The 22,909-nt window shown below is 42.0% G+C and overlaps 2 protein-coding genes across 2 annotated transcripts; one reads left to right on the forward strand and one right to left on the reverse strand.

Moving 5' to 3' along the window:
- Positions 1 to 1,822: 1,822 nt before the first annotated feature.
- On the forward strand, positions 1,823 to 4,597 carry LOC119413781 (GTPase IMAP family member 8; the record flags this gene model as incomplete). The annotated part of the gene is made up of 1 exon (XM_037680844.1): positions 1,823 to 4,597. A coding segment is annotated over one exon (2,649 nt), but the record flags the coding sequence as incomplete, so codon positions are not given.
- Positions 4,598 to 11,311: 6,714 nt separating this feature from the next.
- Positions 11,312 to 22,268, reverse strand: LOC119412988 (GTPase IMAP family member 8-like). Its single transcript, XM_037679999.1, has 4 exons — positions 22,091 to 22,268; positions 19,375 to 20,577; positions 15,076 to 16,497; positions 11,312 to 11,397 (listed from the first exon to the last, which is right to left on the reverse strand). Exons 1-4 carry the CDS (start codon positions 22,266 to 22,268, stop codon positions 11,312 to 11,314), a joined length of 2,889 nt encoding a protein of 962 aa, XP_037535927.1.
- Between the last annotated feature and the right edge of the window lie 641 nt (positions 22,269 to 22,909).

Raw genomic sequence — 22,909 nt, forward strand, 5'->3', positions numbered from 1 at the left:
GACCAGGATCATTTCTGACTGGACAATGAAACTAAGGATTAACTAAGCTTGGTTGTTTGCATTGTCTTCCCATCTTTTTTTCTAATAGCTTGTAATGCAACTTTATGGGATAAATAAAGACTTATTTATTCTTATAATTCTTTCTGTTTTTCCTCAGTTTCTGAGTTGCGTGTTGTTCTGCTGGGAAACAGCTGGACAGGGAGGAGAACGGTGGGGAACTTAATATTAAAAGACAATAAGTTCATCAGTGAAAAAGCACCAGACCAGTGTCTAAAATCCTATAGCGTGTTTGAAAAGAAGTTAAGTGTCATCAACACCCCGGATCTGATACATCCTTCCATAACTGAGGACAAGCTGAATGAACATGTAAAAATCTGTGTGAGGTTATCTGAACCTGGACCTCATGTGTTCCTGCTGGTTCTGCAGCCTGAAGACTTTACTGAGGACGACAAACTGAGGCTCTGCCGAGTCCTGTCACATCTCAGCGATCGATCCTTTGATTATTCGATGGTTCTGATTTCAACTCCCACACATATTAGTGACGCTGTTATGGCAGACGAGCCTCCTGACAAACCTGTAAAAGAGATGATCGTTAAATGTCAGAACAGATACTTGAAGCTAAAGAACCTTAAACATGCTGAGCTGCTAACATTCATGAGTCAGATTGTTAAAAAGAACGGAGGTCATGTGACCTGTGACGTGTTTGAGGACACAACACATGGCCCAACAGAAGAAAAGATCCAACAACAGGAAGACACTGTCCCTCTGGATTATACTCAAGGCACTGGTAAGTGACAGATTGATTAAATAATCATTTTATTTGAAAGTACTCTCCTGGGAATAATCTTTAAACTTTTAGGGTTAACCCAATAACCACAAATCTTACCATTATCATTTATAGATACTTGCTACTGTCTTTTAGATCCGTGGTCACCAACCTATTTTGTGCCACCAACTGGTCAGACAGTATTTTCACAGACTGGGGTGGGGTGGAGGGGGTCCTCCCCCAGAAAATTTTGAATAAAGTAGATGTCATTTCCTGCATTCTGGTGTATTTTACAAAGGATTATTACAGTGGATTAACACGAAACAAACTGTGTAAACTCAATTATTATTGAAATCTCTATGACCAAAGCTGCAGCTCTGAAAGTAAGGGGCGTTCACTTCAGGACAAATTGAAGTCACTGATTGGTCAGTTGCTGACGTGCCTACTGGACTGATTGACAGGTGGGTCGAGGGTCCGACTACTGCAAAGAAAAAATCATAGATTTTACTGGCCCACTTTAAGTCATCATTTATTCCATATTTTGGAATAAGTGACTTTATTCGGAGGTAGTTTGGGGGACAGAATAGATGACTGTCTGGGAATTGATCTTGTTGCGCAGGCCCCCACCGTGGGACAATAAGCGCTGCTCTAAGTTTTTGGCCACACTTGGAAAAAACTTCCTAAACGTTAGCACTTTGTCTAGCTTAGAACAGATTTGCTCTCAATCCTCCTGCTCATTTCAGAGAAATGTCCTGGTCTCTTATTTAGCCTCTTTATTCTGACCTGTACATGTAAACACAGAAGGGATGAATTTACAAAATGATAACAAGCAACTTCTCATAGCAGGTTGATTACTGGTATCTCTGAAATAGGTCAAGTGTGGTGAGTGATTAGTAATTGTCAACCCTCGTAATTAACTAATTGTTTATTTAACTGTTTGTCTTGGCCACAGGTGGACTCAGGATTGTAATGTTTGGAAAAAGTGAGGACAAAAAGCGATCGCTGTCCCATTCCATGTTTGAGAAAAAATTCAAGTTTTTTAAATTTAACCAAAAGCAAATTGAAGTTGTCCGTGACTCGTGGAGGGGAAAACCAGTGACCGTAGTAAAAGTGCCCGACGTCTTCAGTCTGCCTGTGAAAGCTGTCATAGAAGAACTGCAAAGCTGTGCGCTTCTTTCTTTTCCTGGACCACATGTTCTGCTGCTGTTAGTGAAACCTTCAGATTTCACTGAGATGGACAGAAAAACACTGAAGTTCTTCCTGAGCATGTTTGGCCCAGATGTCTTCAAACATTCAATGGTTATTTGTACACATAAAGAGGAAATGACTCCCCCTGTTAATGACCTGATCGTAGAATGTGAAGGAAGATGCACGTTTAATGATGACCACAAAGTGTTGCAGAAGATTGAGGACATTATTCGTAAAAACAAAGGAACGCACCTCACCTTTCAAAACACCAGCTGGCCAAAGTCTGAACACAACAAGCCTCCTTTAAACCTGGTTCTGTTTGGGAGCCGAGGAGAAGAGAAGACTTCAGCAGCTGAAGCCATTTTAGGTCAGAAAGATCTTCATCCAGCCTCCAGACCTTCAGAGTGTGTTCAACATCAGGGGGAGGTGTGTGGACGTTGGGTTTCTGTGCTGGAGCTGCCTCCTCTGTACGAGAAACCACACAGGGAAGTGATGGAGGAATCACTCAGGTGTGTCTCCCTCTGTGATCCTGAGGGGGTCCATGCCTTCATCCTGGTCCTACCTGTGGGTCCCCTCACTGATGAAGACAAGGTAGAGTTACAGATCATCCAGGACACGTTCAGCTCTCGAGTCAAAGACTTCACCGTGATTCTGTTCACTGTGGAGTCGGACCCTGCAGCTCCAGCTGTGTCCAACTTTGTAAAGGAGAACAAGACCATCCAGGAGCTCTGTCAGAGCTGTGGAGGAAGATCTGTTGTTCTCAACATCAAGGACAAGAAGCAGATCCCAGAACTGTTGGAGATTGTGGACAAAATGTCCTCTGAAGGGTCCAAATGCTTTACAAAGGACATGTTTCTCAGAGCTCAGATAGAGAAGGTTGTACAGCAGGAAACACTTAATGTTAAACTCAAAGCTGAACTTCTGGAAGTCAAAAAGAAAGGTGACATGGCAACAGATGATGGAAATCAGAGTAGAGAGTGTTTCAGGATGGTTCTGATAGGGAAAACTGGCAGTGGGAAGAGTGCAACAGGAAACACTATTCTCGGCAAAGATCATTTTAAATCCAAACCCAGCGGGAGGTCAGTCACCAAGATTTGTGAAAAAGCAACAGGAGAGGTCGATGGTAAACCAGTGGTTGTTGTAGACACACCTGGTTTGTTCGACACAACTGTGTCCAACGCTGAAGTTGAACAGGAGCTTGTGAAATGCATCAGCATGTTGGCTCCTGGACCTCACGTGATCTTACTGGTCCTGCAGATCGGTCGATTTACAAAAGAGGAAAAAGAAACTGTGGATCTGATCAAAAAATACTTTGGCAAAAATTCACAAAATTTCATCATTGTTACATTTACCAGAAAAGATGAACTGAAAAATCAAACCTTTGAGAGTTATCTTGAAGAAGAATGCGATGACTTCGTCAAAAAACTGATTTGTGAGTGTGGAGGCCGATATCATGTCTTCGATAATAATTCCCAAGAGAAACGTGCCCAGGTCAGTGACCTGCTGCGGAAGGTTAAATCAGTGGTGAATGAAAATGATGGTGGCTGTTACACCAACGACATGTTCCAAGAGGCTGAGGTGGCAATAAAGAAGGAGGTGGAGAGAATCCTGAAAGAGAAGGAGCAAGAGATGCAGAAACAGAAAGAAGAGCTTGAACAAAAACATCAAGAAAAAATACAAGCGATGCAGTTAAAAATGGAAGAACAACGAGCCGAAATTGAGTTGGAAAGAAAATTTAGAGACAAACAACTTAAAGATATGGAGGAAAATATAAATAAAGAGCAAGAACAGAGAAAGAAAGAACAAGAGAGTAGACAAGAGGAGGACAACTCGAGGAAATGGCAAGAAGAACTTAAGCAAAAAGAATGGGCACAAAAACTCATAGATCTAGAAAGCAAGATAAAGTCAGAAGAACGGAAAAAAGAAACCACTGACAGAGAGCTGGAGAAGAGCAGAGAAGAGATCAGAAAAGCACGAGAAAACTGGGAAAGGGAAAGAATAGAGTGGTGGGACAAAAGATATCAAGACAGCGAACAGAGACGTCAAGAGGAGCAAGAAAAACTAACAAAGCTCCAAGAGGAATACGAGAAAGAGCGAGAAAAAGATCAAAATAAAAGGAAAGAAGAGGATCGGCTCAGAAGAGAAACGGAGGAGAAGGAAAGGAATGAGCTGGAGGAAAGCTTTAAGAAAAAAATGGAAAACATGAAGAGGAAATATGAAGAGGAGGCCAGGAAACAAGCTGAAGAGTTCAATGAGTTCAGGGAGAAATACACCAAAGATTTTAAGGCTCTGGTGGAGAAACACATGGAGGAAATACAAGAGCTGAAGCAAAGGTATAAAGAAGAAACCCTAGAGACCGAAGAGAGACACAACCGAGAGTTCACCCAATTAGGTGAACTCTCACTCCACAAAGAGAAACACCTCAAAGAAAAAATGGAAGATTTGCAAAGAATGCATGACAAAGAAGTGGAAGATCTAAAAAACAAGTACAAGAATACAGGTTGTATTATCCTTTGAATGTGATTCTTCACTCAGAGTCTTGTCAAACTCTAGAGGGCACACTGCACATTTGACGTCCACCATTGACAAAACGGGCAAACGTCTTGATTTGGTGTTTTAACTGAATTCAGTTCAGTTTATTTCTGTAGCTCCAAGTCCCAACAGAAGTCGTGTCAGGGCGCTGAACAAAAACATGCATGTAAATTATGAAAGCCAACTAATAAAAGTTGTCTATCTAAGGAAGACAGCAGATTACGTTCAAGCTTCACTTTGTTGCAGACTAAATAGCCCTGAGTCTGTAAAAAACTAAACTAAAAAAACAATAAGGTGTACAGCGGTCCTTCTCTAATTCGTGGTTCGACTTTCGCGGACTCTCTCTTTCGCAGTTTTTCAAAATAAGATTGGACATGACACAATTGACTGATTGATGGATGAGCCGCACGATCGGCATTCAGTTTTTATTTAAAATAAATTATTTAAAATGATTTAGCACCTGCTGCTCCTATGTGCAGCCACAGGTGCAGCGAGAACCTCCCTCCTGCAGCATATCAGGAGGGAGTTGATCATTGTTAGACCCTTATAGAGCATTGAGCTGGTTTACCTGATTGTTGGATAAATTCACATAAATTGTGAATTATATGAATTTATTGTTATTAAAAATAATTAGTGACAGATCCAGTTGGACTTGTTAATGGAACTGTTTTATGGCTGTGAGAGGTTGCCTGTTTTGGACGCCATCTTAGCTTCTGCACAGGTCACAGATGGAAACAATGGGTGGGTGGTCAAAGCGCCCTCTAGTGGTTTTATTGAACCTCATGCTCAGTACAGACTAATGAGCTCAGAACCTCCTGATCTACTATAAACTCTCTTTCCCAACATCAAAAAGTTTTATGGCATTCAACAATTTCCAAAATCAAACTCACAATAAAATGAAGAATGCTTTACCCACACACAGTTTTATTTTATCATATATCTTTTAACTTAAATATTCCAATATATGCATGTTCTACCATGCTTACCCTGATTGTATCAAAGTCTTATGAGTTTTGTTTGTCAAACAAAAACTGATATTAACACAATAAACCAATTCATTATTTCAGTTAATAGAATAAAATACATTATTATAGTCACTGCAAAAAAAAAAAAAGTATTTTTCAAAACAAACTTAAAACTATGAAATGCACTTTGGCGTCCTCTAGGGCAACAATACACAGTTAATACATAGTATTAAAACAGAAGTACAAATCTAGGATAGACTGTATGTAAGTAGCAAAATGTTTGTGCAAATTCACTTTTAGTCTTTTCTGTTTAGTTATGAGTTTTGAATAGATCTGGGGTGATGGCTTTCACAGCCTGAGGACAGAAGCTGTGCTTCAGTCTGATTTGTATGGATTTTATTGTCCGGTATCCTTAACTAGAGGTTAGAGCAGTCGTCCTCCAATGCAAGAGTTAGGGGTTCGAATCCACCAGAAGTCACATGCCAAAGTGTCCTCGGGCAAGAGATTGAACCCCTCGTTGCCTCCAATGTGTGTCCCATCGGTGTATGAATGTGATAAAGCTCTGATTAGTCTCTTTAGAATGATTTGTTCAGCTTTGTACAGATCTAGTATAGAGCTGTATGAATGGGTAAATGAGGCACAGATTGTTGTAAAGTGCTTTGAGTATCTGGATAAAATAGAAAGGCACTATATAAGTACAGCCCATTTACCACTAATATTGCAAATGACCATTTGCACCCAGGACACACCCTGTTCTCCCCCTCCCCACCTGGTAGGAGATGTCGACAGGCCAGGTGAGGTCTGCCGACATGTTCACACCAAGGAACTTGAAGCTCTCCACTCTCTGTCTCCTCTCCGTTAATGCAAAGGGCAGAGTGCTCTGTTCGCTTGGATCTTCTGAAATCCAGAATGAGTTCCTTGGTCTTACTCGTGTTTAGGTGCAGGTCATTATTTTGGCACCATTCTAAGTGCTGGTCCGCCTCCCTGTACTGATTCACTGTTGTCCGTTATGAGCCCTACAGTGGTGGCGTCATCAGCAAATTTGGCGATGGTGTTTGTAGAGTGAATGGGGATGCAGTCATATGTGAACAGAGTATAATAATAATAATAATGAATTTAATTTGTAACGCACTTTTCATTAACAAAAATCTCAAAGTGCTACAGAGTGCAACTAAAAAAAAGTATAGAAGGGGGCTGAAGACGCACCCCTGTGGTGTGCCCGCATTTAAGATTTAAGTCATGTTTCTGTGACTTTTAGTCACTCAAAACGTTCACATTTTTGTTTGTGTAAAGTTTGTGTTTTAGTTAAAAAAAAAATATATATATATATATATATGTATATGTATATATATATATATATATATATATATATATATATGTGTATATCATGTCACATTTTATCATATAAAAAGATCACTACGAAATGTCATTGAAACTCTTTGATTTTTAATATTTGATGATATATGTTGAGGCCCAGAGGTGGAAACTTGAAGAACACAGAACAACAAAGTAATATTGTGTATGCTGATGCACAACTGGTTGATTCACCATGAGAAGGGGCTTCTTAAGACTGAGTTTGTTGCAGCTCCTCAGACTGAAGAAGTCCTTTGGATAAAAGATGAAACGTTTCAACAAGAAGAATCCGTCCAAAGGACCTGACTCAACCCTATTAGATTCATCTACCTGGATCATTGAGCATGCATCAGGACAAGAACACTCCTACTTTTACAGGAGACCATAAATATGTGACACCAACATCAGCTGGAGAGTTGGATAAAAGGCGAGCCTTCATCTGATCACATTTATCACCCAGGGATCACACCGGCTCAGACTGCTTAAGAGAACTTTCAGCATCAGAAGTCAGTCCCAGATCAACCCACTCCTGCCGGTTACGAAACCAGATCGTGCCAGGCTCTGACCCGGCTCCAAGACGGGCCCAGTGTATCAGTGTGGACTTCAACCTGTGTTCACAAGGCCTATACTCCCTTCAGCAGCTGTAACCAGTGTGGAAGGAGTGGACCTGTAAATCCTGGAAACCGTCAGTTTCAGTCAGAGAAGACTCCAACTGAAGGCGAGTTGGACCTGAAGAGAGATTGAAGTGAAGAATCACTTTGCCTTTGTGTTTGAAGTGTATTTTTCCAATTTCCATGGCCAGAGAACAGAGGTGTCTGTGGTGTTGTCTTTCATACATAACCGTATGAAGTGATGTGATTTGAGTTGGTCCTCATTGTTTCAGTCATGAGATGGGAGCAGAGTATTCATTCAACCTTTATTTAGACAGGTAGATCCCATTGAGCCTCGAGGACTCATTTACAAGAGAGTATGTTTTTTTTTTAAGTGCACATTTTTTTTTTTAATAATTTGCACCTTAATAAAATTTTGCCCACATGCACAAAACTGAATTGTGGCTTCTGGGTCATTCCTGAGTGTTGGTGAGTTATTTTTTTAAATATTTATTCCTCTGGGTTATTTATGTGGTACCAGTGGTGTAGTCTACATTTTTGTAGTGGGTGTACCACTGTAGAGTTAGTTTTACGTTGGACACCGCTGAAGCCACGGAGTACGAATGTCCAACAGAAAACTAACTGTACCACGGTCAGTCCGTATACTGTGCTTAGAAACCAAAGTACACTGGTTAGTACTATGTACATGCCAATTTATTTTGAGTTTTAAGTATATTGAACATTTCCAAATTTCTCTGATGACTATATTTGAATAAATGAACAACAAATTTTGTACAACAGTTGGCTTTGTATTAAAAACGTTATAGAATTTATAAAACAGTATAAAAGCAAAACATGTTCAAGTATTAAGTACAGAAGTATTAATTACACAATAATTTGCTGTATAAGCGAATGTAGTAAACAAGCTCTACATGCCGATAGATTGTTACAGAAGCATTTAACTGCCGTTTAACGTATCGATGACACGTGCCTAATGATATGGCATGCATCATTGGGCACTTTAAGTGGGTATACTGAAATTCTCAAGCTATTCTAGTGGGTGTACTCCGTATACCTGCATATCACGTAGACTACACCACTGTGTGGTACCATAAAATGCACTGACCATCTAAGGTTATAAGTGTGACCCCCCCCCACCACCACCACCACCACACACACACACACACACTGCTTACAGTCTCTGAGAGAGGAGTGGTGAGGAATCTGGCCTGGATCTCCCTGTAGGTGCACCAAGAGACGTTCACGACACCACAGGGGTCATCTGGTCATTCCTTGGCTAATTTACTAATGAGAGGCGACTTGTTGAGCTCTTTTCATAAAGGCAGCTTTTAAGGTACAATCCTAGTCATCCATCAGGCCTGCGAGGGTCGCTGACTGAGTCGGGTAGAAGCAGACCCTGGACCTCCAGAATCAGGCTGGATCACCGACAGGAGAAATCCCCAGTTGAGTTTTGATGAATAGCAGATATTCAATCAACCTTTATTTAGACAGGTAAATCCCATTGAGCCTCGAGGACTCATTTACAAGAGAGACCTGGTTTCAACAAAGAAAGATGACAACAATGGACAACAGCAACAACAATAAACAGTTGTAAAAAAAACATACTACAGTTTTTTTTTTTTTTTTTACAAATAGGATGGCTAAAAGGAAAAGGTAACAAAAAAAACAGCTAGATTCTACGGCGAATGTAGAAAACTAAAAACAGGAACATGTCAGCATTGGTCCCTGCCAGGAGTCCAACAGATTCTTAAAGCCACTTAGAGAGGCCAAAGGTCGAGAGCTTCAAATTTTTTTGTAAGATATTCCAGGAAACGGGAGCGGAGTAGGAGAAGGTCCTTTTGTCTAGTTCAGTCCTCACTGAGGGAACACTGCAGGTAATGATGTCCTGAGAGCGCACGCTGTAGCTGCACTCACACAGAGACATGTAGGAGGAGATGTATGAAGGCAGCAGACCAAGAAGTGATTTAAAGATGAAAATGTACCAGTGGGAGAGTCTGTGTGAAGTTAATGGTGACCAGTTAACCAGTGAATACTGGGTGCAGTGGTGGGTACGATAGTTACAGCCAGTTATGAATCTTAGTGCACCATGATAGACAGCATCCAACATCTGCAGCATCCAACATCTGCAGGGTTCTTGTAGGAGCGTTCATGTAAATAATGTCACCGTAATCAATGGAGGGAAGGAAAGTCAGAGATACAAGGTGTTCCTCAGGGTTCAGAGTTAGACAGGATCTGTTTCTGAAAAAGAAACCCAGTTTAACTTTCAGTTTCTTTACCAAGTTTTCCACGTGGAGCTTAAAAGAGAGATGTGAGTCGACCAAGATACCCAAATATTTATAGGAATCAACAATCTCAATGGGGACACCATTTGAGGATAAAATCAGAGGAAGAACTGCTGGGACGAACTTCCTATTTGAAAAAAGCATCCCTTTGGTTTTGTCGGCATTTAGGACAAGTTTGAGGCGAAACAAATCTGTCTGGATGATGTTGAATGCAGAATTGCATATTGATCTTCGTCGGAAGAGAAAGGAGTCTCTTTTAACAAGTCAGCAGATTTGATGTTATTTACCTCGACGTGAATGTGATCCATCCAGAACTGCAGCTAATAATAATGAGAACTGAAGAATCCGGTTCACTTTATGGGCTCGGGCTAATCTGAGCCGCTCACTAAAGTAACCGGTTCGAGTCACTTGAGTTGTTCACGCTGGCACCGCCCCTTGTTTAAAAAAAAAAAAAATGATGTCTGATGATATTCAGAGATGTTCATTTTAGTTTATGTTTATCTATTTAAACTGAAGTTAGAGTCTTTGTACAACTTATTTGACTCCACAGCATTTCCGGTGATTCTGCCTTTTTCTTGGGTGTCCGTAAACTCACCGACTTTAATCAGTAGTCTCCTGCGATGTGAAGGATCCAGGTTAATTTAGTCCTGATTCAGTTTGAGGACTTGAATCTTTAACCCAGATCAGATGGATCAGGAACAGACCAGCTCTAAATAATGTATCTGTTTAAAAGTAGCCTATAAGCTGATGAACAGGTGCGTCTCAATAAATTAGAATATTGTGGACAAAGTTCAATATTTTTTGTCAGTCACTTCAGAAAGTGAAACTCATAAATTATATTGACTCATAACTCAGAGTGAAATATTTCAAGACTTTATTTTTTGTTGATTTGAAGAGTATAACTTCCAAATAATGAAAAAATGAAACTCGTGTGTCAGAAAATGAGAATATTGTGAAGAGGTTGAATATTGTAAACTCCTGGTGTCTCACCCTCATCAGCTGATTACCTCCTGGACTGGAGCTACAGATGTCTCATTCCTTGAGTCCAGCCAGTCCTGAACCAGAGACAACGTCAGTGTCTTACCTGCTGAGGAGACAAAGAACTGGACTGCTGCTCAGTGGTCCAGTGTCCTCTTTTCAGATGAAAGATTTATTAATCAAGGTCCCAGAGTCTGGAGGAAGACCGGGGAGGTCCAGAGTCCATGTTGCTGAAGTCCAGAGTGAAGTTTCCACAGTCAGTGATGGTTTGAGTCCATGTCCTCTGCTGGTGCTGGTCCACTGGGTTTTTATTTATTTATTTGGTTTTTTTTTTAAACCTTTATTTTACCAGGAAGCAATCCATGGAGAATATTAATCTCTTTTACAAGGATGTCCAGAGCAATATGCAAAATAGTTTTCTGAAGTCCACGCAGCATCTAGCAGGATATTTTAGAGCTCTTCGTGCTTCCTTCTGCTGACGAGCTTTATGGAGATGCTGATCTTATTTTCCAGCAGGACTCAGCACGGCCCACACTGACCAGAAGAGTACCAGAAGCTAGCCGTGGAATATCCTCTCTAAGTCATAATCATCAAACCTACAAGATAATTATTGATTTCAGGAAGCACAGAACCAACCTAGCTCCCATTTACATCGATGGCGAGTGCGTGGAGAGGGTTCACACTTTCCGATTTCTCTGCGTCCATATCTCTGCTGACCTTAACTGGAAAGGGAACACAGCGGTCATCAAGAAGGCTCAGCAGAGACTACACTTCCTGAGAGTCCTTAAGAAGCACAACCTGAACACCAACTTGCTGTTGACCTTCTACCGCTCGTCCACCGAGAGCCTGCTGACATGCTGCATCTCAGTAAGGTCCGGCAGCTGCACCCTGGCTGACAGGGAGAGGCTTCAGAGTCAAGACAGCACAGAAGATGACTGGCTGCCCTCTCCCCTGATGGACATTTACACATCACGCTGCCTCGACAGAGCAGAAAGCATATCCAAGGACTGTTCACACCCGGGTGTTGAACCGTTTGACTTGTACCTTCAGGGAAGCGCTACAGGTGCATCAGAACAAACAGATTCAAGAACAGTTTTTTCTGAAAGCCGTCACCACACTGAACTCACACATGCACTGATTTAATCATCTAACCTCCCAAACCCCTGGACTTCTACTGTGCAACACTACTGACATTTCATACTCTCAGTCACCTCAACTACCTCACTGATATCCATGATGTGCAATACAATTGTGAAATACTTGTATTTTTTTACTTTCATTATTATATCTATATTGCGTTACATTATTATATTTTTAGTGTGTTTTTTCTTAAGCATGTTTTTTTACTGAAAGAAATGAGTGGCTCTTAATCTCATTGTACTTGTGTATAATCAGAGTCAGAGTCAGAGTTTCTTTATTGTCATTCGCACCTCATGTGGTACATGTGGTGGAGCGAAATTATGTACACAGGGTCCCAGTTACATCCAACAATAAAATGTATAAGAAAAACAGTAATAACATCTAAGATATGAACTAAGAAAAACATCAACTAAATATACACTAAGCACTCATAACATAAAACATTGAACATCAGCACAAACATGAACATGAGTCTGTGAGCAGATGTGCACGCATGAACACATCAACATTGAAACAGATCAGCAGCAACATGAAACAGATCAGCAGCAACATGATATGGTTTTTCACAGTGATTATTCTAGTTAGAGATTCATGAGTCTAACAGCCTCAGGGTAGAAGCTGTTCCTCAGTCTAGTGGTTCTACACTTAATGCTCCTTAACCTCCTTCCTGAGGGGAGTGGGGCAAAAAGTGTGTGTGCTGGGTGGGTGGGGTCCTTCATGATGCAGGTGGCCCTCTTCCTGCATCTGGAGGTGTAGATGTCTGTGATGGTGGGGAGACTGACTCCAACAGATTTCTGTGCAGCCTTCACCACTCTCTGCAAAGCTTTTCTTTCTGCAGCTGTTCTTTCATAATATAATATAATTTTTATAATGACAATAAAGGCATTCTGATTCTGAAATAAAGGCTTCAGATATTTCACTATGTAACATATGAGTTTCACTTTCTGAAATGATGGACAAAAATAATTCAAATTCAATTCAAATTCAAAAATACTTTATTAATCCCAAAGGGAAATTATTTGTTGCTGTAACTCATTATCCTCATTTCATTAAGAGATGTTATAGATGCTGATGCTGTAGGCAGGAAGGATCTCTTGTAAAGGTCCATCTCACAGTGGATCCTAAGAAACTGGCTGCAGATGCCGTCCGATCCGTCCACCCAGACTCAGCTGGCCTCTCGGTTCCCCCGGGCTGTAGGACCGCCTGAATGTCGGGCAGAACTCCTCCCAGAGCGATGGCCACTCCTCCCAGCAGTCTGCTGAGCTCCTCGTCGCTGTGGACAGCCAACTGTAGGTGCTGAGGGACAATCCTGTCCTTCTGCTGTCCTGAGCCGTGTTTCCTGTTAATTCCAGGATCTCGGAGATCAGGCACTCGAGCACAGCTGGCAGGTAGATGAGAATGCATCCACAGAACATCCTTTCAACTCATTTGAGATGTGGGGCTGTAATTGAGATATTATTTGAGCTTTTGAGATGTTAATCAGCTGCTGTTGTTGTAGAAAACTGCCTTGTTGCCATGGTTACGCATCATGACAAATGTCCAAGACTAAAAAAGTTTCAGTAAAAATCCTTCCAGCTGCACAGCATCTGATACCAGAGGAAACAATCATCCAAAAAATGTGATTTACATCCAGAAAAAGAGGAATTAAAGTTTCCAAAAGCAAAATCTCAGAATGAAAGTAGAGCTGCTCCAACATGCAGCCACCTGGAGCGGCGCAATTCTAGAACATGTTTATTTATTTATAGAATTTATAGAAGCAGCTAAAGTTTGAAATCATTGAAGGTCAGTACGGCTCAGTGGTTAGCACTGTTGCCTCACAGCAAGAAGGTCCTGGGTTCAATCCCCAGTTGGAACTGGGGTCTTTCTATGTGGAGTTAGCATGTGGGTTTTCTCCAGGTACTCTGGTTTCCTCCCATGGATTAAAACATGCAAGTTAGGCTGCCTTCAGGTCCAGACCTCCCTTGCAAAATACATCTGTGATCTCAATGGGATTTGCAATAAAGGTTAATAAATAAATACAATTAATTATTAACGGACTTCAGGTTTAGATCCTCGTAAATTAGACCCTTTTATAACGTCAAGCTGTTTTACCTGATTATACATATAGATGATTAAACTATTAAATTGTCACATAAATTATTAATTATATGAATTAATTGTAAAGATATTAAAAATAATTAGTGACAGATCCAGCTGGGCTTGCTGTTAATGAAACAGTTGATTTCTGGCTGTGAGCTGTTGACCGTTTTGGACGCCATCTTGGCCACAGATGGAAAAAATGGGGGACGTCACGGCGTCCTCTAGTGGTTTGAGACAACTCTGGGAGGAAAACACAAGGAGGACAACTCACAAAGAATCTGTCTCCTAAACTACAGCTGGGATTAGATCAATTAATCTGGCTACCGTTCTGAAGAACTGGAGAAGCAGAGACACTTCGGGGATCTTTATTAAAGTTGATCTCTCAAACAGGTTCTTCATCCATCGTTTAATTTTTTATTTGAATTTAAACATATCAGTCAAAATAATCTAAAACGACATGTGATTTTAGTTCACACTTAATTTGTTCTGGTGAATGTGATTAAAACTAACTCAAATAAATGTTGTACAAGAATCCAGTAAAAGTCCACAAACACAATCATCCAGACTGTTCCAGGTAAGTAAGCACGTGCACATCTACTGTATTTACAAAGTAAGAGTGGTGCTAAACTCTTCTCTCGTTGTGTCAATCATTTTTCACAAGTGGTCTCACTGTAGTTTAGCAATACGACTCGTGTTCCTAAAGAGACAAGTCGGGTCACCATCTCCACCTCACACTGGACAGAGACTGCTTCACCTCCGCTCAAGAGTCTTTACCATGTTTGACCAATCGGTTCAACAGTTTCCATCCACCTGAAAAAAACTCTTTGTTCTCATGAACATCTACTTATCATCAGAAAGGTTGATCTGACCAACCAGACCATGTGCTGGCCAGACTCAAACAACCCTCAGAAGACCAGCAGAGGATCAGGGACCAGAGGACTGTAATGATCTGCTCCAGTTCTGGGTCATGTCTCATGCTCCTCATGTTCCTCACAGAATAGAACAGGAGGACTTTGAATCAGAGTCCTTCAGAAGTTGATGGATCAAGTCACTGATTTCGCGGTCATGAATGTTCTGCAGATTTTGAATTTCCTCCTGAGATTTCACCTGTTTGGTTTGGGTCTCATGTCTGGTTAGCATGTCTTTGATTTTTCTCACGTTCTCTCTCTTTTTAGTCACACATTGGACCAACGCGTTGATTTGCTCGTGATGTTTATCCCTGCTTTGTTTTTCATTGTGGGCTTTGAGTGCCCTCAGCAGGTCGTACTTATCGTCTTTATCTTTCAGTTGTTTCTCGTGTTCTTCTCTCTGGACTGCAGATTCTTTGCTGTATTTTTCTTTGAACTCGTTGAATTCTTCAGCTTTCCTTCTTGCTTCCTCCTCGTATGTTTCTCTTAGTGTCTCAATTTCTTTCTTGTAGATTTTTTCCAGCCCTTCTCTTTGCTTCACCTCCTCTTCTTTCCTGATTTTATTCTCTTGCTTTTTGATTTCAAAGTCGTGTTTTTCCTCATCGTATTCCTTCTGCAGTCGTCGCTCCTTCTGCTGCCGCTGTTGGTCCTCTAGTTTTTGTTTCTCCGTGGCGTCGTTCATTTGCTTCTCCCAGGCTTCCTGTTGCTTTTTGATTGATGCTGTGTGCTCCTGCAGCTCCTCGTCTGATTTTGCTTTTAATTTTAGCGCAGTAAACTTTTCCTCCCAGGTTTTTTTCTCTCGTTTCCTCTTGGCTTTTTCTTCCCGTCTCCTTTCTTGTTCTTTTTTCTTTTCCTCTTGCTCTTTCTGGATTTTCTTCATCATTTCCTTGATTTTCATGTCTTTCTGTTCAATTTCTTGTTCAGTTTTTACTCTTTGTTCACTCATTTTTCTTTCCATGCTATCCCTTTCAATGTGATGTCTTCTTTCCAGTGCCACCATCTTTTTATTCATCTCTTCTTCCTTTTCCTTCAGGATTCTCTTCATCTCTTTCTGTATCGCAGCTTCAGCTTCTTGCAGCATATTACTGGTGTAGCAGCTGCCCCCGTTTTCCTTCACCACGGCATCGATCTTTGTTATCAGCTCGCTGACTTGTGTTCGGTTTTTGTCATCAAGGTTATCAAACACGTGATATCTCCCTCCGCAGTCATCGATGAGGCGTTTAAAGGAGTCATCACATTCCCGTTCAATGTAATCCTCAATGGTCTGATTGTTGAGTTTTAGTGCATCTCCGCTTGTAAAAAGAACGATGGTGAATAAATCTGAATTGTTTCCAAAACCCTCCTTTATAAGTTTGAGTGCCTCCTTTTCTTCTTCTGTGAATCTGCTGATTGGGATCACCAACAGGAAGACATGTGGCCCTGGAGCCAGAAGGTTGATGCATTTCACCATCTCTTTGTTGACTGCTTCATGGGACAAACTGTTGTCAAACAGACCTGGAGTGTCCACCACATAAACAAGACGACCCTCTACGGAAGTTTCTTCTCTTTGACAGCGCTTGGTGACTGATTTTTGACTTGGTTTGGCTTTAAACATGTTTCTTCCTAAAATGGTGTTTCCCGATGAACTCTTTCCACTGCCGGTCTTCCCAATCAGAACAATCCTGAGACTCCTTGGACTCTGCTGCTCTTCAGCACCTGCAACAGAAGAGGACCGACAACATAAGTCTTTGACTGCATGATTTCAGTTGTAAATTATAAATACTGCAGTATATATTCAATTAATCCAACCTAATTCAGAAAAAGTTATGTCAAATGCAAATAAAAACATGCAATGATTTACAATTCTCATACTTACGTCTTATTCACAGTAGAACAAAGCAAATATATTAGATGTACTGTAGTCAAAAAATGTACCACTTTGGAAGGGGGGAATAAGATCATTTGGATTTTCATGTTTTCATGGTCAAATGAGGTGAATTATCAACAGATCAGTCAGAAGACGGGATAAACAGAGACTTTTAGAAGTAAAGATGGGCAGAGGTGCAGGAGTCTGAAAAACTAGTGGAATCATTCATTCATCATCTACCCGCAAAACATCTCTTTGAGCCAGGCTAACCTCAAGAGGGAGGGTAAAGAAATTAATCTGCATGTGAGTTTCACTGCATAAATGTGGAACTCCAAACTCTCCTGTTTTGAATAAGGAATGTTCCCTGGATGGGAAAAGAAACTATCCATCCATCCATTATTCCGCTTATTCCTGTCCTGGGTCTTCCCCGAAGTCTCCTCCCAGTCGGACATGCCTGAAGCACATCTCTAGGGAGGCGCCCAGGGAGCATCCTTACCAGAGATCATGACCAGAGGTGAGGGTAGGAACATAGACCGACTGGTAAACAGAGAGCTTTGCCTTACAGCTCAGCTCTCTCTTTACCACAACGGACCGGTACAGAGTCCACAACACTGCACCAATGCATCTGTCAATCTTATGCTCCATTCTTTCCTCACTCATGAACAAAACCCTGAGATACTTGAACTCCTCCACTTGAGGCAGAACCCCACCCTCAACCTGAAGAGAGCAATCCGCTTTTTTTCCGACTGAGGACCATGGTCCCAGATTTGGAGGTGCTGGTTCTCCTCCCAGCTGCTTCACACTCGGCTGTAAACCGCTCCAGTGAGCGCTGAAGATCACGGCACGATGACACCAGCAGGACCACATCATCTGCAAAGAGCAGCGATGGAATCCTGAGGCCACCGAACTGGACTCCCTCTGCCCCCTGGCTGCTCCAAGAAATTCTGTCCATAAAAGTTATGAACAGAATTGGTGACAACGGGCAGCCCTGGCGGAGTCCAACTCCCACCTTGAAGGGGTCCAACTTACTACCAGCAATGCGAACCAAACTCTCACACCGCTTGTATAAGGACCAAACAGCCCGTAACAACAGACCCCCAATCCCATACTCACAGAGAACCCCCCACAGTGTACCACGAGGAACACGGTCGAATGTCTTCTCCAAGTCCACAAAACACATGTAGACTGGATGGGCAAATTCCCATGACCCCTCAAGGACCCTAGTGAGGGTAAAGAGCTGAGCCAGTGTTCCACAGCCAGGACAGAACCCACATTGTTCCTCCTGGATCTGAGATTTGACCAACGATTGGACTCGCTTCTCCAGCACCCCTGAATAGATCTTACTAAGGAGTCTAAGGGGAATGATGCCCCTGTAATTGGAGCACATCCTCCTGTCCCCTTTTTGAAGAGGGGAACCACCACCCCAGTCTGCCAATCCAGTGGCACTGCCCCCGATGTCCACACGACGTAGCAAAGACGTGTTAACCAAGACAACCCCACAACATCCAGAGTCTTAAGGAGATCAGGGTAAATCTCATCCACCTCCGGAGCCCTGCCGCCTCGGAGCTTTTTAACTGCCTCAGCAGTCTCAGCCACAGTTATGGACAGACCAACCCCAAAGTCCCCCGACTCAGCTTCCTCCAAGGAAGATGTGCCGGGGATTGAAATAGTCTGAGAAGTATTCCTTCGACCTCCCGACAACATCACTGGTTGAGGTCAACAGCACCCCACATTCATTGAACACTGTTAGCAAAGAGTTGCTTTCCCCTTCTCAGCTGCCTGATGGTTTTCCAGAATGTCACTGGAGCTGACTGAGAGTCTTTATCCAAAGTCTCACTGAACTCCTCCCACATCCAAGCTTTTGTCTCAGCAACAGCCAAGACTGCAGACCGCTTGGCTCTCTGGTACTCCTCAGCTGCCTCTGGAGTCCTACCAGCCAACAAGGACCGATAGGACTCCTTCTTCAGCTTGACAGCCTCCCTAGCTCGAGGTGTCCACCACCGAGTTCAAGGATGGCCACTGCGAGAAGCACCAACAACCTTGCGGCAACAGCTCAAAGTAGCTACTTCAACAATTGAGGTGCGTAACATGGCCCACTCAGAGGCAATGTCCGCACGCATCCACTGAGTGCAGCAGCTGAATGAATGTCCATTTGGGTGATGGATCACTTCCTGGCAGTACAGTCCCATCTGAAGCTTAACTGAACTTTTTACCTCTTTCAAGGCCGGTCAGCTTGCGGTGAAATCGCCACGTGCGGCTGGTGAATGTATGACAGGGCATATTACCATATAATTGGATCGCGGCTCATCCTGACCCAATTTAAAAGCCTGACACCGACCCTCGCCCGCCCATCCAGCACATTATCATGGCCCCACCTGCCCCAAATTTGGGTCGGATGGGGCCGCGCTAAGGGCTCGGGTTAGAAATGACAGCTCTACCCCTGCCTCAGCTGGGATGCAAAGCTAAAATGAAAAATAAAAAAACTAAAAAGATGTTGTGTTGCTTGTTTCTTTTTTTACTTTTAGTATTTTTTTAATGAGGACAGTTATTTTAGTTTAAACATGCAAGTAGATTTGTGCTTCTAGAATAGAACAGAATAGAATAGATATTTTATTAATCCCAAGGGAAATTCAACTAACTTTATTTTAAAGGAGAAATTACTAAAATAACTTTCTGTTGTAAAGATTGCAGACCCCTGAGTTAGAGGAATGAATAAAAATACCAACCAGTGTCTTTGTTCCTTGGTGTCAGGTCTGACAGTTTTGCTCGTAGTCTGTCGACGTCTTTCATTAGTTGTGAGTTTCTATCCATGTAGGCTCGTGTGAGTGCTCCTGTTGTGTAGCTGCGCTGGTCATCTTTGTCCCGTCTCATTTTCTCCACACCTGGTATAATTTTAGACGCGTCCTGTTTGTCTTTGATGTTGATAACAATGTATCTTCCTCCACAGCTCTGACAGAGCTCCTGGATGTCTTTGTCTCCTTTTACAAAGTTGGAAACAGCTGGAGCTGCAGGGTCTGAGTCCACAGTGAACAGAATCATGGTCAAGTCTTTGACTCGAGAGCTGAACGTGTCCTGGATGATCTGTAACTCTCCCTTGTCTTCATCAGTGAGGGGACCCACAGGTAGGACCAGGATGAAGGCATGGACCCCCTCAGGATCACAGAGGGAGACGCACCTGAGTGATTCCTCCATCACTTCCTCGTGTGGTTTCTCGTACAGAGGAGGCAGCTCCACCACAGAAACCAAACGTCCACACACCTCCCTCTGGTGTTTAACACACTCTGAAGGTCTGGAGGCTGGATGAAGATCTTTCTGACCTAAAATAGCTTCAGCTGCTGAAGTCTTTCCTGCTCCTCTCCTCCCAAACAGAACCAGGTTTAAAGCTGGTGGGGTTTGGTCAGACTTTGGTTTTGCTGTGTCATCTCTGATGGTTAGGAAGGTGCCTCGGTTTCTTTTCACAAGTTCCTCTACCTTTTCCATCAACGCTCTGTGGTCATTTTCAAACATGTTGTACTGTCTTCCTTCACATTCTCTGAGGAGTGAGTTCAAAGAGAACCCTGTTGGATTCCCTTCTTGGGTCATGACAACTATTGAGTGCTTGAAGGCATTATCACCAAACATTCTCAGGGTGGACTTCAGTGTCTGTAGGTCCTTCTCCATAAAGTCTGAAGGCTTCACTAGCAGCAGTAGAACATTTGGTCCAGAAGGACAATGGCTTATGCACCGTTTCAGCTCTTCTCTCGTGTTTCTGGGGAACAGACTCTCTGGAGCTTTCACTACGTATAAGACTTTTTCGTTCCACCATCCCTCTTCAAAAGGCTCGGCTGAATGAAATCTTCGTACCTCAATATTTTTTTTCTCTATGATGAAATTGGAGAGTTGTGTCTTGATGGACTGATTTGTTCCTAAAAGCATGATGCAGAGATGTTCTGTAAGGTAAACACAAAAACAAAATTAATTTTCTGAACTTTCATAAGGCATCATCATTGTTCTATAGGTTTTTTTGTGAACTGCAGCATCAGTGGGAACCACGAGAACAACGTGGTTGGTGTTGCTTTGTTTTATTCTCTTGTGTTATTGTAGATTCAGTTCATTCTGTCGGTGTGTTCCTTGTGTTTTCTTGTCGATTTCCTGTTTCTCTCATGACATTCCCTCACCTAGTATGAGGAGGATTGAAACAAGAATATAGATTGATGGAGTGGACGGAGAAAAGTTTCAGGAGTGATTTGTGGCAGAAGGGTGTCAGCAAAGGTCAAAGGAAAAGTTTACAAGACAGTGGTGAGACCAGCTGTGTTGTATGGTCTGGAGACAGAGACATGGACAAAAAGACAGGAGACAGAGACATGGACAAAAAGACAGGAGACAGAACTGGAAGTGGCAGAAATGAAGATGTTGAGGTTCTCCTTAGGAGAGACAAGGATGGAGAAGATCAGGAATGAGATGATCAGAGGTACAGCACAGGTTGAACAACTGGGAGATAAAGCTAGAGAGGACACACTGAGATGGTTTGGACATGTCCAGAGGAAGGACAGTGGGTATACTGGTAGAAGGATGTTAGAAATGCAGCTGCAGGAAAAAGACAAAGAGGAGATACATGGATGTAGTTAGAGAGGACATGGAGGTAGCTGGAGAGAGGACAGAGTGAGAAGGAGAAGAATTCTCACTGTGGCAATCACTGAAGAGGGAAAAGCCGAAAGAAGAAGACAAAGCTATTTAAAAGACAGTTTTTTGCCTCTCCTCAGACTGAAGAAGTCTTCTGGATAAAAGATGAAATGTTTCCATGAAGAAGAATCCGTCCAGAGGACCTGACTCCACCTAGTTAGATTTTTCTCCCTGGATTACTGAGCGTGCAGCAGGATGCACTTCCTTTAGTTTGAAATTAGTTTGGATGTTTTGGATAGATAGATGTATACTTTATTGTCCCCAAGGGGAAATTTGTCTTGGACATCGTGCGCTAACAAAGCTTCTTCCACAATTAAATACACTACAACCAATAAAATCATGTGAACCCCACAATAAAATACAAAAATGTAAAACACCTATTACTCAATAAAAACACATAATTCAATAAAAACACATATTGCACATTCCCACATACATTCCAGCAAGTAAACGACACAACAATGAGACCACAGCATCAGCGCATAACAAAAAACTGCACGCCTACTTTGTTAAACAATCTGACTGATGCAGGGAGAAATGAATTTTTAAATCTGATTTAAAATATTTCCTTGAACTCACCAGCAGTTTGGATAGATGCTGAAGTTTCAGGACGTTCTTTCCAGAAGTTAGTGTTTGAACGGTCACAGGTCAGCTGTCTTCTCATGTTCATCCCTACAATTTCCTTCAAGATCGGCAGCAGATTTGATTGATTTTGGTCCTTCAAACTGAAAGTTCTATTTCTGCACCTTTTGATCAGGTCTTGTAAAGGTTCACAAAAACTCAGCCCCTCCAGTTTGGGTGTTGACATCACAACCAGTGCACGGTCAAAGGACTGAAGACTGAAAGGTTCGAGGATTCTGCAGAGTCTCATGTTGTTGTGCTCAGTGAAGACGTCCGGCTGTACGACCAGCAGGAACAAGTGAGGTCCAGGGTAGGACAGCGTCACACAATAATCCATGCGTTCTTTAAAATTGTGTGGAGAAATCCCTGCATCAAGCAGAATTGACGGTACGTTGATGACGACTACTTTTGTCTTTTTTATCATTCCGCTGACTTTAGTGGAGTGAATGGGTTCTAGTGTTGGGTTTATCTCAGCATTTCCCAGAAGGAGTTTTATGACTGAACACTTCTCTGACCAACTGCTTCCCAGCAGAACAATCCTCAGCTCCGGCACTGAAATTTCAACAAAAAAACATGTTCATGAACAGTCTCAGAAAAGAAATGAAAATGCATTGGAATTGTTGACGTCCAATCCAAAACAAACTAGATTAAATATTTGATCCAGTCGGGGCTGTACTGATTTATTTAAAATTAAAATCAAATTTGGGATATTTTTACATTATTCAGCTTCTTTTGGGTTTCATCAATAAACTCTCAGCAACATTTTGGTTTTATTTAAACTCAGAATGTAAACGCACAACACGATTCTTCACTTTTCTTTACCTGGTGTACATTTTCAGTTTAACTTGTTTCACTTTTTCAGAGACGGGAAGCAAATATTATTCATTAAAGACTTTTGATGTGACCTGATTTTTTTATTTTTATTATTATCCATCCATCCATCCATCCATCCATCCATCCATCCATCCATCCATCCAT

Source organism: Nematolebias whitei, chromosome 8 (assembly GCF_014905685.2).
Source record: "Nematolebias whitei isolate Nwh7 chromosome 8, NemWhi1, whole genome shotgun sequence".
Lineage (NCBI taxonomy): Eukaryota > Metazoa > Chordata > Actinopteri > Cyprinodontiformes > Rivulidae > Nematolebias > Nematolebias whitei.

Excerpts from the sequence above, each read along its gene's own strand:
- LOC119412988 (XM_037679999.1), bottom strand. The coding sequence starts at position 22,268 with ATGGATTATTGTGTGACGCTGTCCTACCCTGGACCTCACTTGTTCCTG. Across the intron at positions 16,498-19,374 it reads ACCAAGGAACAAAGACACTG|GTGCTGAAGAGCAGCAGAGT; the intron begins GTTGGTATTTTT and ends CTTCTGTTGCAG. Across the intron at positions 11,398-15,075 it reads AATCAACGCGTTGGTCCAAT|TTAAGGTCAGCAGAGATATG; the intron begins GTGTGACTAAAA and ends TTCCCTTTCCAG.